The 17880-nt window shown below is 39.7% G+C and overlaps 1 protein-coding gene across 3 annotated transcripts in view; it reads right to left on the bottom strand.

Moving 5' to 3' along the window:
- Positions 1–17880, bottom strand: part of dhx29 (DEAH (Asp-Glu-Ala-His) box polypeptide 29) — an 89485-nt gene that overhangs the window by 17474 nt on the left and 54131 nt on the right. For all 3 annotated transcript variants that reach the window (XR_011353490.1, XM_069924356.1, XM_069924358.1), the window contains 2 exons: positions 10298–10373; positions 6288–6512 (listed from right to left, as the gene is read on the bottom strand). Coding sequence is in view for 2 of the 3 variants with exons in the window: in XM_069924356.1 (XP_069780457.1) it covers positions 6288–6512; positions 10298–10373 (301 nt within the window). In the remaining variant the exon portion in view is untranslated. The remainder of the gene's footprint in view (positions 1–6287; positions 6513–10297; positions 10374–17880) is intronic.

Consider the following 17880-nt stretch of genomic DNA (forward strand, 5'->3'; position numbering starts at 1 on the left):
CCACACTGATACAGCTGCCCCATTTTCCCAACAGCCCAACATGAATACCCACACTGATGCCACTGCCCCGCTCTCCCAATGGCCTGACATGGGTCCCCACGCCCACTCTCCCAGCATCCCGATGTGAGTCCCCACACTGTAGGAGGCCAGCACAGCCAGTGAGTGTGGGGACGTCCCCCGGCGGTCCAACATGGGTGCCCGCGCCTGCTCTTCCGGTAGCCCGACATGGGTCCCCACACTGTGGGACGGCTGGCGCAGGCTGTTGGTGTGGGGACGTCCCACGTGGAATGTCCCCATACCGCTGCCCAGCTATCCCGGTGGCCTGACGTGGGTCTCCACTCTGTGGGACGGCTGGCGCAGGCTGTCGGTGTGGGGACGTCCCACATGGAATGTCCCCATACCGCTGCCCAGCTCTCCCGAGGTCCTGACGTGGGTCCCCGTGCTGTGGGACGGCCGGCACGGGCTGTTGTTGTGGGGACGTTCCGCACAGGGTGTCTCCATGCTGGCGGCCTGTGCCGGCCGCCCCGCGGTGTGCGGGATCATGTCAGGCTGTTCGGAGAGCTGGACGGTGATATTAGTGTGGGGATGTCCCCGTGGTGATAGCCTGTGCCGGCTGTCCCAGCTCTGACAGACAGCCATCCCAAACCTGACAGCCCAAAGGAACAGGAGCCAGAGTGTGCTCAGAGGCGCTGGCCACCTGAATGGCAATTCAAAGGCCGCTTCTGCTTCTGCAGGCGCATTCTTGGCAGAGAATGAATCTGAAGAAGCCTATTAACTCAGAAAAGTAAGGATAAAAGGAAAAGGGTGATAGTTATAGGGGGATTCAAGTATCAGGAGGACAGACAAGAGGTTTTTGTGGACGTGATAAGGAAAAGCACATGGTGGTTTGCTTCCCTGGTGCCAGGGTCCGAGATGTGACTATGCGCATTCAGTACATCCTAAAAGGGGAGGGTGAGGGAGGTTGTGGTACATGTTGGTACCAATGATGTTGGAAGGAAGGAGGAAGTGGTCCTGCAGAACGAGTACAGGGAGTTGGGTAGGGAGCTTAAAAGGAGGACCACTAAGGGGGTAATCTCTGGAATTCTTCCTGTGCCACGTGACAGTGAGGGCAGAAATAGAATTAGGTGGAGGTTAAACGGGTGGCTAAAGGGGTGGCGTAAGAAGCAGGGTTTTTTCTTAGATCACTGGGACCTTTTTTTGGGGAAGATGGGATCTATACTGTAATGATAGGTTACATCTTAATCCCAGAGGGACCAGTCTGCTAGCGGGGGCATTTACTAGGGCTGTCGGGGGTGGGGGGGGGTTAAACTAGTATGGTTGGGGACGGGGTTTCAAGTTAGGCAGGACAGCAGGGTGAGGGTTAGTAGGCTAAGGAAAGAGACAAGTTTGAATAATTTGAGGGAGAAAAAGCAGGAAGTAGTAAAAATATGTTGTAGTGAAAATTGTGAGAATGGAAGAGAGGAGGATATGTAGAAGCTAGGATGTAGGAGATCCTTGAGATGTATTTATTTTAATGCGAGGAAGCTGGATGAGCTAAAGGTATGGATTGACATGTGGAATTATGATATTGTGACCATTAGTGAGACGTGGTTGAAGGAAGGTTGTGACTGGCAGTTGAATGTTCCAGGATTTCACTGCTTTAGATGTGACAGAGTTGGTGGTTAAAGAGAGGGGGGAGGTGTGGCAATACTTGTCAGGGAGGATATTACAGCAGTGCTGAGGCAAGGTAGACTGGAGGGCTCGTCGAGAGAGGCAGTGTGGGTCGAGCTGAAAAATAAGAAGGGTGAGGTTACTATTAAGGGGGTATATAATAAGCCTCCAAATGGGGAAAGGGAATTAGAAGAGGAAATGTGGAAGGAAACAGATGAGATGTACAGGAGAAATAGGGCGGTGTTGGTTTGGGATTCCAAACATAGATTGGGAAACGCAGTCAGTAAAAGGGCAGGATGCATTGTGTTCAGGATTGCTTTTTGCAGCAATATGTTTGAGATGCCAACTAGAGGGGGAGCGGTTTTAGATCTGTTGTTTGGGAATGCAATGGGGCAGGTGATGGAGTAAGCGTTGGAGAGAACTTCGGATCCAGTGATCAATGGTCCATTAGCTTTAGCTTAATGATGGAAAGGGATAGGTCGGGTCCAAGGCTGAAGGTCTTCGAGTGGGGGAAGGCCAGATTTGGAAAAATGAGAAGGGATTTGCAGAGAGTTGTGTGGGCTGATCTTTTTGCCAGAAAGGATGTAGAGGAAATTTGGGGAAATTTAGGGGTGAGATTTTGAGAGTACAGGATCTTTATGTTCCAGTCAGGCCGAAGGGGAAGACTAAAGGTTCGAGGGAGCCGTGGTTTTCTGCTGAAATTAAGAAGTTGGTTCGGGACAAGATGGAGGCCTATACCAAATATTAAAAACAAGGGATTGAGGAGATGTATGGTCATTGCTTAGATTGCAGGAAGAACCTTAAGAGGGAAATTAGAAAGGCAAAAAGGTATGAGTCCATAGTTAATAAGGCGAAGGTGAATCCTAAGGGTTTTTACAGATATGTGAACTGTAAAAGGAGGGTTAAGGATAGAATAGGTCCACTGGATGATGGGACCGGTGAACTATGTCAGGAACCGTATGAGATGGGGGAAATATTGAACAATTTTTTCTTGTCCGTATTCACAAGGGAAAAGGACATTGGCCTATATGAGATAAGAGAGGCAAAGGGCTTCGTTATGGAAAGGATAGGGATTAGTAAAGCGAGAGTTTTGTAGCTTCTAGGGTCAATTAAGGTGGATAAGTCTCCTGGTCCTGATGGGATTTTTAAGGTAGGTCAGGGAACAAATAATGGGGCACTGACAGTGATTTTTCAAAGATCACTGGAGGAGGGGGTAGTACCACAGGAATGGAGGGTTGCAAATGTTGTTCCATTGTTCAAAAAAGGCAGTAGGTGTAGGCCAAGTAATTATCAGCCAGTAAGTTTGACTTCGGTGGTGGGGAAAGTTATGGAGGATATTCTTCGAGATAGTAGGGATTGATTAGGGGCATCCAGCATGGGTTTGTGAAAGGAAAGTAATGTTTGACGAACCTTGTTGAGTTTTTTGAGGAAATGACAAAAAAGGTGGATGAAGGTGGAGCAGAGGATGTGATCTATTTGGATTTTAGTAAGGCTTTTAACAAGGTTCCGCATGGAAGGTTAATAAGATAGGTTGAGTCACTAGGAATTAGTAGAGTTTGTAACATGGGTTCAGAGGTGGCTGGGAGATAAATAGCAGAGAGTCATGGTGGACAATTGTATGTCAGGTTGGAAGCCTGTGACAAGCAGGGTAACTCAGGGGTGGGTGCTGGGTCCCTTGTTGTTTATCATTTATATTAATGATTTAGAGGACAGTGTGGTTAACTGGATACACAAATATGCAGATGATACGAAAATAGGGGGAGTGGTGGATAGTGAGGTAGATTTTCTTGGATTACAGAGGATTTGGTTTGTTTGGAAGAGTGGGTTGAAAGATGACAGATGGAATTCAATGTAGACGTGTGAGGTGTTGCATTTCGGTAAAAATAACCAGAATAGGACATATACAGTTAAGGGGAGGGCATTGAGGCACTCAGAGGAGCAAAGGGACCTGGGGGGGGGTTATGGTTCAGAGTTCACTGAAGGTGGATTCCCACGTAGACAGGGTGGTTAAGAAGGCATATGGTATGCTGGCCTTCATAAATCATAGTATAGAGTATAGGAGCTGGGAGGTGATGCTGCAGCTGTTTAAGGCATTGGTGAGGCCAGGTTTGGAGTACTGTGCTCAGTTCTGGTCTCCAAATTATAGAAAGGATATAGATAAGGTGCAGAGGGTGCAGAGAAGGTTTACAAGATGTTGTCTGGCTTACAACATCTAGATTACAGGGAGATTAAGGAGACTGGAACTTTATTCATTGGAATGTAGACGACTGAGAGGGGTCTTGATAGAGGTATTTAAAATTATGAAAGGAATAGATAGACTAGACAAAAACACTCTTTCCCCTGAGGGCAGGGGAGGTTAGAACAAGAGGCCGTGAGTTAAGGGTAAGGGAGCAACACTTTAGGAGAAATATTAGAGGTGGCTTTTTCACTCAGCGAGTGGTGGCAGAATGGAATGAACTTCCGAATGAGTTAGTTGTGTCAGGGTCCCTTCTGTCATTTAAGGTTGGATGCGTACATGGAGGTGAGGAAGTTGGAGGGTTATTGGCGGAGAGCGGAAAGTTTGAGCTAGTGGAGTTGTTCTAGTGAACCGGTGCGGACTCGAAGGTCCGACCGACATGGCCTGTTTCCGCTCCATAAATGGTCATATGGTATGTAAGAAATGAAATCTATTTGAATCGACTTGTTCACGTGAATACTTGTTTGATGCCAATAATTTCCATTTCTTAAGAAAGTACACTCTGATGTGTTAAACTAAGAAATAAAACAATGTACAATACCGCAAACAAATTCAAGGAGATATGCTTATCAATTTGTAAGAGACTGACATTAAAATCGTCATATATACTGCACCTTCTCACTTGTGTTCTTTGAATGAGGTTCTGGTATTACTACTTAAGGTGACCTTGCCTACCTGACCTTAACCACTCATTCCTGTAAGCGTAATTGTACTAAAGGTGTTTGTATTGCTCTATGGTTCTTGTACTTGTCTTTCTATCTTGACAACAGGTCAGACTATCACAGTGAATCTTTAAATTGTGAGCATTCATGCAAAGAGCATACTGCTCACACCTTCCTCATGTGCACTGTTCTGTCATTCGCTTACATCCACATAACAGGAAGTCCAGAGAAAATGTATGTTAACCTGAAAAATTCTAGGTTAACCAGAATCTCAAACAATGAAGCTGATTTTACAGGAGATAAAAATATTGGGGGGGTATAGGGGGTTTTAGTTAGATGGGTTTGTTTTTTTTTTGAATTTTATTTTTAAATAAACTTTTCAAAAAAAAATTGAAGATTTTACATCAGAATCCAAGGCAGAGATGAATCTTTGATAATCAAGGACAAACAGAGAGGATATACATGTTAGCAATTTTATGAATTGTTAATTAACTTTCTCTGAATGCCCATTCAGAGCCAGCTCTTCAGCGCTTGACGTCCTGTTTTGCGGAAACTGCCAAAATGTTTGGCCTGGAAGTCAGCCTGAAGAAAACTGAGGTCCTCCATCAGCCAGCTCCCCACCATGACTACCAGCCCCCCCACATCTCCATCGGGCACACAAAACTCAAAACGGTCAACCAGTTTACCTATCTCGGCTGCACCATTTCATCAGATGCAAGGATCGACAACGAGATAGACAAAAGACTCGCCAAGGCAAATAGCGCCTTTGGAAGACTACACAAAAGAGTCTGGAAAAACAACCAACTGAAAAACCTCACAAAGATAAGCGTATACAGAGCCATTGTCATACCCACACTCCTGTTCGGCTCCGAATCATGGGTCCTCTACCGGCATCACTTACGGCTCCTAGAACGCTTCCACCAGCGTTGTCTCCGCTCCATCCTCAACATTCATTGGAGCGCTTTCATCCCTAACGTCGAAGTACTCGAGATGGCAGAGGTCGACAGCATCGAGTCCACGCTGCTGAAGATCCAGCTGTGCTGGGTGGGTCACGTCTCCAGAATGGAGGACCATCGCCTTCCCAAGATCATGTTATATGGCGAGCTCTCCACTGGGCACCGTGACAGAGGTGCACCAAAAAAAAGGTACAAGGACTGCCTAAAGAAATCTCTTGGTGCCTGCCACATTGACCACCGCCAGTGGGCTGATATCGCCTCAATCCGTGTATCTTGGCGCCTCACAGTTTGGCGGGCAGCAACCTCCTTTGAAGAAGACCGCAGAGCCCATCTCACTGACAAAAGGCAAAGGAGGAAAAACCCAACACCCAACACCAACCAACCAATTTTCCGCTGCAACCGTGTCTGCCTGTCCCGCATTGGACTTGTCAGCCACAAACGAGCCTGCAGCTGACGTGGACATTTACCCCCTCCATAAATCTTCGTCCACGAAGCCAAGCCAAAGAAAGAAGAATTAACTTTCTCATTCCAAGCTTGAATGAAATCTATTTTCTGACGAGCTGTCAATTACAAATAAATCAGCCTGATTGCTCAGAAAGACCAAGAAAGGATCACAAGAAAATAATTGGAACAATTTACAAATTACTGATTTGAGATTTGAAAACTTCAGGAAACTATTTGAAACACGTTTTGTCTCAGTCTTACTTTAGATCCTAATCAGAGATTTTTAAAATGCAAAATTGCACTTGGATTGAAATCTTAATTTGTTTCCAATTTACTTACCACAGGTTCCAAACAGCCAAAAATAGCACCAAAAATCAACATTTTCCCAATTTTTACATTTACTGGAAGAGCAGCCAGATGCTGTCCCAATGGGGTCAATATTGGTTTGTTGATTTCACAGGCTCCAATTTTCCTCAGCAGATTCATAGCATTAATAATGACTTGATTTTGTGGTGGATCTAAAGCTCTGGCAAGAAAATCTTCTGGAGACCCATGATCACATTTCTAAAACAGAAACATGAATGAGAAATTAAAATTATAGCACATCAAATTTTAAATTCATTACAATTAGACATACTGCATGGTAACAGGCCATTTTGACCCACGAGCTCTTGCTTTATACCCAATTAATTAACGTCCCCGGTACATTTCAAATGGTGAAAAGAAACAGAGCTCCCAGGAGAAACCCACACAGACATGGGGAGAATGTACAAACTCCTAACAGACAGCACAGGATTTGAATCCCAGTCCCGATTGGTGGCGCTGGTAAAGGCGATGCGCTAACTGCTACATCAACTGTGCCATCCTGGATAATTGCCACATAGGATAATTATGTATGGAATTCAACGAATGAAAGCAGAAATAGAATGTTATCCAATTTTATGGAGACACAACGAGGTGACTGCAGATCCTAGAATCCAAAGCCAAACAATCTGCTGGAGGAACTCAGCAGGTGAATAAAGCAGTAAGTCAGGAGTTATGGCTTGAAGGTTCAACTATTCTTTTTTGCCACGTGATGTTGTTTGACCTGTTGAATTCTTCCAGCAGCTTGCGTTGGTTATCCTTTTTCACTTACTGTTATGTCATTTTTGGGTGCCATGGTTAGCTTAATGGATAGCACAACGCTATTACAGCATCAATTACACAGGTTAGAAGCAAGCAAAATTTCCAAGGAGTTTGTATGTTCACCATGTGACCTGCGTGTTTCCTCTGCATGCTCTGGTTTCCTCCCAATTGATGTACGAGGTTCATTGGCTAATTGGTCACATGGGTGTATTTGGGCAGCGCAGGATAGTGGGTCATAGGGGCATGTTTCCATGATGTATCTCTAATATTAAAAATTATTGATCCCACAACCATCAATATCAAAGTAAAAGAAGCAAGTCAAAGGGAGAAAGGGTTGAAGGTTGACAAAGAAAGATAATGAACCAAAACCAATGCCATATATTTCAGCTCCAGAGAGAACATAGAAATTTACAATGAAGTTCAGGCCCTTTGGCCCATGATGTTGTACAGACCTATATAAACGGACTTAACAAACTATAACCTATAACCTGTTAAAGATGCACTTCTGTCAAGGTATTAAAAGGTACAGTAACAAGCCACCATGTCCAAAACACAGTCATTATTGAGTCACACCAGTGGGAATGAGGGGTACCAATAGTGGGTAGACAGAGTCACCTCACTAGAACAGTTTGAACCTCATTCAAATAATCCAGGGCAAGGGAGCAATATTTAAGGACCATTCTTGCATACAAGAGATGTTACAGGCAATATCAGCATATTTCTATACACAGGAAAATAGTTGCCACCAAATGGCCATGTACATGTCATAATTGAGATATGAATTTAATAGCATATATAATGAAAACAGTCTGAGAGGCCAGTTACAATATACAATGATTTCCTTGCTTAGTTTGTCTGAGCTCAATCTCTAATCAGCAACGGCTGGTTTCACATCAATTTGATGTTATCAAGGTTAACAATGAACAATACTAAATTGGGATGGAGCTGGTGCCACTATGTCCCTGGGTTTGTTCTTTAGCCTTTGACATTTAAAATAGTATCTGACAGGTTCTGCACTCACTCTAGCTAAATTTGAGAGGGAAGCCAGTTTATGAATTGGGAGGCTGTCTGACAGGTATTGGGATCAAGGCATTAGCTTCTTATGTCTAGAGCATGGGGGTGGGGGGGGGTTCATTATTACCTTAGGGCAGAAGAGATGATTGATTCTAATTTCTTGTCTGGATTACTCTCTCCCAGCTTACTGGCAAAGTCTGTGTGATGATTTCTTCTTCATAATTCCCACACCTAGTTATTTTATAGTTTTTATAGAGTTGTACCCTCTGCAGTACAACTCCAATTATCCGAAATGGTCAGGACCAGGCCTGTCAGATAAATTTATTTTTCAGAGAAATGGTCATTTTTTAAAAACAGCCCAGTAGCAACAGCAAATCACTTGCATTAATAGCCTCTTTCATGCAGAGAAAAAGCCATTAGTTGCTATTACATGGGCAAAAAAGGAAAGTCAAGGAATTTTTTTAGTCAATTCATTTACCTCAGGACCGCTACTATTTTTTGGGGGAAACCTGCAGTCTAAAGGATCTTTCAGGTAGACCAAACACTCATCTGTGAAGGCAGAGGTTCTTCACTCTTACGGCGAAAGACATACCTTCCTGAATGCACCGTGGTCGGCTCCGAGGAGCAGATTCCAACCCTTCTCGAGAAAGGATAATCAGCGGAGCACTCCTGACCTGAATGTACAGCCACTGCAAGCAGCTAGTTAGGGGCAGGCTGATGAAGATGCCATCAGTCCACGACCCATCGCCCCACTCAACCTTCTCCCTCCAAGGCAGGGGCAGCGGGCAGGAGCCGTCAGGGCAGGGGAGCTGTCAGCTGGGGCTCAAAACACAGCAGAGCAGTTCCAACTGCATGTGGGATTATGGATAAGGAAGACAGTCATTGCTTTGCCACATATTTATGACGGGTGGTACTACAGCAACAGTTGCCCTGCCTTCATCGGCTCTGGTGGGCGCTACGAGGTGCCTCTGGATAGGAATGAGATGCTGGAGCTGCCTTTTAGGGCAACTGTCTGAAAGTTAAGTTCTTAGTTTTCCATTCACTCAAGGTGGAGGCCAACATGAAATGGTTTTAAATCTCACTGCAAAACTCACCTCAGCTGATTACTTGCTCTATGTAAAAGCACTGGGACCAACACACAGATGAACTTAAATGATCACAAGGTGAGTAATTATGTTAAATTTTTCAGAGATTTTTCCAACATTTGCTGGGGAAAAAAAAACACTCCTGTCTCCTTTCGCACAGACATGATAGATTCTACTTTAGTCCCTTATCTCATCCAATTAACATCTTCTATTAGTCTGGATTCCTCCCCCATTGTTTGAATTCTGAGCCTTCCTGATATATCCTGCTTTTGCTTTTTCTGATTTTTCCTTGAAGAAGGGTTCAGGTCTGAAATATCGGCAATATATCTTTGTCTCCTTTAGATGCTGAACAGACCAGCTGAGTTGCTCCAGCATTGCGGTGCTTTTACTGTAATCGTAGCACCTGTAGCCTATCGTGTTTCTCTCAGAAAGAAAATGAAGGTTACGTAGAATGACCTTATGGTTTTCAGGGAGCCACACAGCTGAAGAAAGCCTTATCACTATATAGTCACAATTAGACAAGCTGACTACATTGTCTACCAGAGTGAGCCCATTTGCTTACATGAAGAACTCTGAGTGCAAGTCCAAAAGGATCCCTGAAAGTGGCCAGATAGGCAGATAAACTGGAAATAATGGCAAATAGGATATCTTACCTCCCTTATAAAGAGTAAGGTGGTTATGGTACAACTTCAGAAATCATTGATTAGGTCATTTTTGGAGTACTTTGCATAGCTCTGGTCATGATACAATGGGAAGAATGTGATCACACTGGAGAGGGTTCAGGGGAGATTCACCAGGATGTTCGCTGGGATAAAGTTTTCCAATTACGAGAAGAGGGTTAGATTGACTGTTTGTTTTCCTTGAAGTGGAGGAAGCTGAGTGGAAATCCTGATAAAAGTGTCAAAATTATGATCAACTTGGAGTGGTTAGAGACGAGAAAACATTTCCATAGGTGTCAAAAACTAGAGGGCATAAGTTATGACAACAACAGAATGCAGATGAGCATTAAGTTTGAATATTGATCTACTCAAAGCAATATTCACCTAAATTAAATATTTAAATCTATTACGCACAGCAATGCCGAAGTGAACAGTAAATTCTGAAATCTTTCCATGCAGACATTACCATGATATGAAGGCAAAGCTCTTCCAAGGGTACTCGTAAGATTTCTGGGACAGAGTAATCTACAAAACTGTCATATCTGGAGAAAGAAAACAAACATTATTTTCTTTAAAAAAAAAGGTTCAACTTTTAAAATGTAATATTAAATTTCAAAGATTAAACGTTTTTCCAAATTAAAATAAATGTGCATTGTGCAAGAGAATTAATTAACAAAATAATTTATTTTAAAAATCTACTAATTGATTGATTTGCACTATTTAACAAAATTATCCAACTCCAAGCTTCAGATAATTAGCAGCAAATGAAAAACTGTTTAAAATCCAAAAAATCAATGGCCAACTTAATTTAACAAAAAAAATCAATAAACTCATTTAGACCAATGCAATTGCTTTATTCTCAGCTAATATTGTGTATCTGAGTGTTTCCAGAATGAAGAGTTTAATCTAAGTGTACATAACATTTTGGATATTGACCAAGTCCTATATAACCACCATCCATAAAGTAAGTCTTACTCATGGTCACCAATATTTCATTATACTAGACAAAATGGAATTTAAAACAAGAAGCCATGATTGGTGTATTAAAAAAAAAACTTTAATAATGGACATTTGTTTTGAAGCTTGTGAACAGTTTGATGCAGAAATCAAACACAATTTTGCTTATGGCTTAAAGCAGTGGTTAACAACCACTTTAAGTCATCCCTATGCCATCAATGCTCCGTGATTAGTAAGGGATTGCTTAAGGTGGGAAGAGAAGGTAGAGAATCACTGCTCTAGACCAATTGATACTGAAATATTTTGCTGGAGAAAAATTGTCATTGGCCCATTTCCTTTTAAGTTATGAAATCGTGCACATAACGAGTCAATTAGATACGATTAAAACAGTGGTTTTCAAACATTTTCTTTCCACCCACATACCACCTGAAGCAATCCCTTACATAATCACAGAGCACCTATGGCATAGGGAAAACCTAAAGTCATATGTGAATGGAAAGAAAAAGGTTGAGAACCCACTGGCTTAAAGCATGATCATCCCCCTCAATTCCAAAGCTACAAGAAATCCAGATGCATCATGTACAAATACTTTTGATAGAAGCATTCAAACTGTTTAATTGGAAAAAAAATTATGCTTTGAACATCCAATATAACAAGCAAATCAAATATAATTATGCACAAGGATTTAATATTTAATCTATTAATAGGGACAATATGCTTTTTTTTTTGCACAGAAACATTGTCAAACAAGCCAGGAAATTAAACTCAAAGTCAAGCCTAGAAGTGATTACATGACCCCACACCAAAATCATCCAGGGAGTTCTTCTTCAAACCTCTAGTGAAAGAAAGACAGATTTGTTCAAGATTCAATTTATTGTCTTTGTAATAAAACTGTCACATTACATGAAATTGCTTTTGTCTGCTGTAAGGCAGACAGATTCACCATCAGCAGAATTGCCCGAAGCGCCTCTTACAGAGAAAGAGAAGCAAAAGGGAGTCTCCCCAGAGTCACTGAGCGTCCGTGGATTCGCCTCCATCGCTTCCACAGCCATACAGAATCCAGTCCAAACCACTGGCGACCCAAACTCCAGATCTGAACGTCTGACACAGTCAGAAACCCTTCAGTGCCTTTGGCACCTCCTCTCATCCAGGATCCAATACATCGTACCCCTTCAGCCAGTTTCAAGCCAGTCTCCAGCAGTCTGCAACCTGACATGAGTCTCCTGACAGCAGTCTCCAGCAGCCTATAGCCTCTGTGGGTTCCTCACCTTGAGTCACCTTGCGGCTCGCCACATGCATTGGTCTTTCAGCCACAGAGTCCCTTCACTAGTCTGCCACCATGGTCACCATTCCGTGGGTGATCTCCTTTGCTTCTCCCTCTCACACAGGGGATGATCCCTGTTTCCCTGGAGTCTGCAACCCACGTGGCTGTTGCTGATAAGAGGTGTCGCCATCTTGGGCGCAGACCCCAAGGTCACGGGATTTTAAATAAAACTGCCGTCAGCTCCTTTAACGGGCTGTTCAAAGCTTGTGCAGAGCTGACAGCAGTTGACTGGGTGCTTGGACCCTGCGGGAGTGCTGTATCTCTAGTCCTTGTAGGTCCGGACCAGCGCTAGCACTGCCGTTACAGCATCACCATTTTCTGTAAGTAAATTCATCCTAGGTTTAATTTGATGTTCTTTTTTCTCATCTGGATCCCAATCCATATCCTTAGCTTTCTTCCCGTCCCCCTGACCCTTCCTGGTGCCTCATTCATGTTCTGTTCCTGTGCTCCTTTTTATTTGCCTAGTTGCTCTATTTGTCCAGGAACAATACCATCAGAGAAATTATTTTGCTGACAATATCACATTTTCAATAAGTAAAATTAGGGGGGTGTGCCACGTGAAGACGTGGGGTTAGACTGTAAATCCCTACTCTCCTCGACACAGTTGAAAAAAAGTGACAAAGGTTATGAAAGTTATATAAAATAGAAGAAAAAAGTGTTTAAAGATACACAGAACAGATCAACATGCCACCAAAGAAGGATAAAGCTGCTTAGTGACACAAGAAACTGAATACAAAAAAGAGCAAGATAAAGAAGAAAGGCCTACCATAAGGAAGGATCTTGAAGCTGTCCGGAAGATAACATCCAAGGGAGACAGGCCAAAAGCTGGGGAGACCTTGGACACTGCTGCGCAGGGTCTCCTCTGACAACGGCCAACTGCATTGGGAGAAGAACTGTCTCACAAAAAAAAAGCAGAGGAAATTTTAAAAAAAGATTCCTGAAGTCTCCAGCTCCAGTGAATGAGAAGACAAGGAGGAGCAAGAAAAATATTCAGAACAAGAAATTATGAAGAAGGAAAAAAAATTACAGATATTTCTATGCATACAGCTGAAATGATAAAATATATGGACATTTTTTGCAGTCTATGATGACATTAGCAGATAAAGTTTAAAAAAGAGAGAAAATTGAAAAATTAATGCAACAGGTTGACAGGAGATTTGAAGTAGTAAATGGAAAAATTAAAGGAACGAGTTTGAGATTCAAGGCATTAAAGAACAGATGAAGAAAGTACAAGCTGAAGCTGCTGCAAAAACTGAACAATTAATGCAAAAAATAGACATTTTGGAAAACTTTAGTAGAAGGAATAACATCAAGATTGTTAGGCTTAAAGAAGGTGATGAAGGTCAAGACATTAAAAGGTTTTTGCAACGTTGGATACCGGAATCTTTGGGACAGGCTGAATTTCAAGGAAATCCAGAGATTGACAGAGCCCATCTAGGACTGAGACCAAAGCCACAACCTGATCAAAGGTCTCGTCCAATACTTATTAAATTCCTTCAATATGAAGCAAGAGAGAAGATATTGGAACTGGCAGCAAAGCAAGCCAAAGAAATATGATCACCTCTGATTTATAATGGAAATAAGATTTTCTTTTATCCAGACACAAGTTTTGAATGGTTAAGAAAAAGAACAGAGTTTAATCCAGTTAAAAATGTGTTGTGGAAGAAAACTAGATGTTTTGAAAGTTTTCTCCCAGTTGGGAGAAATAGATTTTTTTTAAAAACGGGTCCCAATGAGGCAAAGGTGTAGCCCATTCATTGCCTGAAAGAGAAAGACAGGTTGTTGCTGATATTTGAAGTGTTTATATGACAGAAGTAGTTTTGCTGTAACTGGGAAAAAAAATAAACATGCTTCAAGAGAGGTTAAATGGGGAGGAGGTTTTAACCTATAAGTGATCTATATATATATATTTTTTTAAAATCTATGATAGAATCTGAATCGAGGATTGTATGGCATATTGAGCGAGTTAGTGGGGAATATGAAGCTAATTACTGCGAAGTCACGTACATGAGTGTGATTTTGTGATCACATCCCGAATAGATCAGGGAAATAGAGATGAAATAACATCACACGCCTCGGTTGGAGGGGGGTTCTTTCTTTTTTCTCTTGGTTCTTTTTTGTATCTTTTTCTTTTTTGAGCCTGAATTGATTAAGGACATTGTAACATATGTTATTAATATAATGGGAATGAGCAGAGTGGGAGAGGGACAATAGATAGATAGAGGATTTAATAATGGTACTTAATAGCAGGAATATTGAATTTTATTAGCATTAATATTAACGGAAATCAGAATCCAATGAAACAAAAAAAATTACTAAGTTATATGAAAAAAAAACTTGTGGATATAGCTTTTTTGAAGGAAACTCATTTGACAGAAATAGAACATGGGAAGTTAAAAAGAGATTGGGTTGGAATGGTATTATCTTTGTTTAATTCTAAGGCCAGAGGAATACCTATATTAATAATTAAAAGTTTACCAATTAAAATATTAGATACAACTATAGATAAAACAGGAAGATATGCAATGATTGTCAAATTTATTCAGAACATTGGACCTTAATGAATATATATACGCCAAATATAGATGATGGGAAATTTATGTAAGATTTTTTTAAATTTTACTTTTGACTCGAAATTAGATAGATCCAGTAGAACTACTGTAAGGTAGTTATAACTGTGACAACTTTTATGAAGGAGATGAAGCTCAATGATAGTTGGAGATAAATTCATCCTAATGATAGGGATTATTCATTTTATTTTTTTTAGACGCAAGACGTATTCATGTATAGATAAGTTTTTAGTTTCTACACAAATACATGCCAGAGTCCAAAAGATTGAATATCAAGCTAGAATATTATCAGATATTTCACCTTTAGTTATGTCAGATATATTAGAGGAAGAACAAAATGTAGGTTATGGATTGAGATTTAATACTGCTCTTTTCAATAGGAAAGATTTTTGCGTATTTATAAGACAACAGATAAAGTTTTTTGTTACTAATGAATACTCAGTAACAAATAAATTTATTATATGGGATTCTATGAAGGCCTATTTAAGAGGAGAAATAATAAGTTATACATCTAAAGAAAGAGTATATGAGAGAAGAAGATAACACTGGATAAGGATATATTGCATTTAGAAAAAGAATTGCATGTTCAGAAAAATTATGAGAAACAATGATTATTAGAATCAAAAAAATTGAAACTTAATACAATTCAATCTTATAAAGCAGAAAGAGATACAACGCGTACACGACAGAAATATTATGAGTTGGGGGAAAGAGCCTATAAAGTCTTAGTGTCGCAATTAAAAACTGAACAATTGCCAAGGACAATAATAATTACAACAAAGACGGAATCTGGTCAACTTACCTATAAAACACAGAAAATCAATGATGATTTTAGGAATTTTTATGAAAAAACTATATCAATCTGAGTTTCTGAAGGAAATATTTATCGTAAGTTATATTACCTGAATTAAATATGGAGGAAAAAATTGAATTATAAAATTCCTTCAACACGTTGAAATATGACACTGATATCTTTGTCAAATAACAAGGCTCTGGGAGAGGATGGTTTCTCTTCAGAGTTTTATAAAGAGTTATTAATTCCTGTTTTTATGGGATTATTGGATCAAACAAAATATTTTATGGATGTACCAGAAATGTTTAAAACAGCACTAATAACAGTTATTCCAAAAAAATGGAAACATTTGTTACCATCTTTTTATAGACCAATATAACTTTTAAATACAATTATAAAATTGTATCCAAACTATTAGCTAATCGATTAGCTAAATGTTTACCTAAATTAATAAATATGGATCAAACTGGCTTTATTAAATATAGAATATCTGCGAACAATATAGTTAAATTTATAAGTTTATTATAAGCCCAGAAAAAAAAGATACTACCAGTTGCAGTGTCTCGAGACGGGGAAAAAGTGTTTGATAGATTAAAGTGGAACTTTTTATTTAAAGAGTTAAATGTTTTTGGAAATCCAAATACTTTTTAAAATTGGATAAAAGCTTTATATAATCATCCAAAAGCCAAGGTGGTCACAAATAGGCAAATATTTAAGCCTATTCTATTAGAAAGATCATCTAGGCAAGGATGGCCATTATCACCATTCTTATTTGCATTGGCTATAGAACCATTGGCAGAAGTAATAATGAGATCAAGGGTTTTAAGACAGAAGATAAAGAACACAAAATTAGTTTGTTTGCAGATGATGTTATACTATATCTCACAAAACCAGAAATATAATTGAAGAAAATAAATGTACGATTTGCAGAATATGGTTTAAGATCAGGCTACAAAGTTAAAGTAGAAAAGAGCGAAGTGATGCCTATGAATAGTGGGGATTATACTCAAAGCAAGCAGGTGATAAAGTTTAAATGGCAAAAGGAAGCAATTAAATATTTAGGAATTAATATTGATAGGAATTTAAATAATTTACTTAAATTGAATTATTTACCATTATTTTAAAAAATTAGTGAGGATTTAAAAAGATGAAAAGATTTACCACTATCTTTAATAGGAAAGATAAATTGTGTAAAGATGAATATTTTTCAAAGGATACAATATTTATTTCAATCATTATTAACCACTGTACCAACAAAGTTTTTTCAAGAATTAAATAAAAATGTAGAAAAATTTATTTGGCGAAATAAAATGGCAAGAATAGCCATAGAAAAATTGATTTGGAAATTTGATGAGTGTAGAGCGCGTCGAAAGAACTAAAGACTTGTTGATCCAAACCAAACCAAGGCATTTATTAACTGAAAGATTGGAGCATATCACATGTAGGTCGACCAGTCCAGAATGACCTGGTCTGGCTAGGAGCAATCCTTTAAGACCTGCCAGTCGGTGTGGCTACACTCTCAGCCAATCACAGTCATCCTACACTACAGTCTGTACATATACACTTTGGTGACAGAATCTATCACAATGAGGGAGAACTAAGAGGCCAAATTTTTAAAATTATAAAGCAGCTCAATTAAGATTTTTGTCCTGTTATCAATCTGGGGAAAAGACAGCATGGGTACAGAATGAAATGAATAAAATAGAAGAAATTAATCCAGAACATATTTTGTACAAATTGTATGAAGAACCTTTGAAAAGGGAAAAAAAGTACCAATTCTAAAGCATTTGCTTAAGATATGGAATGGAATCCATATGGAAAAAGGAATAATGAACTATCAAATAGCTAAGATTATATTAAAGCAGAACCCACTTATTCCTTTTACATTAAATAATCCTTTTTTTGATATTTGGCATAATCATGGGATAAAGAGGATAAAAGATTATTTTTAGGTTCCTTTTTTCTGACTTTTGAGCAAATGAAAGAGAAATACAATATACCAAATAATACTATTTTCTCATATTATCAGCTCAAATCATATTTTAAAAAGTTAGGTGCAATTTTAGACTTCCAGAGCAGAGTCAATTTGAATTGATAACTGATAATTTAATAACTGATACATTTATATAGAAATTTATTACTAACATGTGTATAAAATTACAAGACACAATGCAGAAAAAGGAATTATATGTCAAAACAAAGGTAGGAAAGAGATTCAAGAAGAGGTATGGTCAAGATTGTGTCCTGAGAGTGTAACCAATACAATCAATGTCAGATATCAAATGGTAAAATATACTTTTTTTTCACCAGCTATACCATACTCCATACAAATTACATGGGCTTAACTCAAATTGTTCTGATAAATGCTTCAGATGTAATAAGGAAATAGTAACTTTATTGCATGC

The sequence above is a fragment of the Narcine bancroftii genome, chromosome 3 (assembly GCF_036971445.1).
Source record: "Narcine bancroftii isolate sNarBan1 chromosome 3, sNarBan1.hap1, whole genome shotgun sequence".
Lineage (NCBI taxonomy): Eukaryota > Metazoa > Chordata > Chondrichthyes > Torpediniformes > Narcinidae > Narcine > Narcine bancroftii.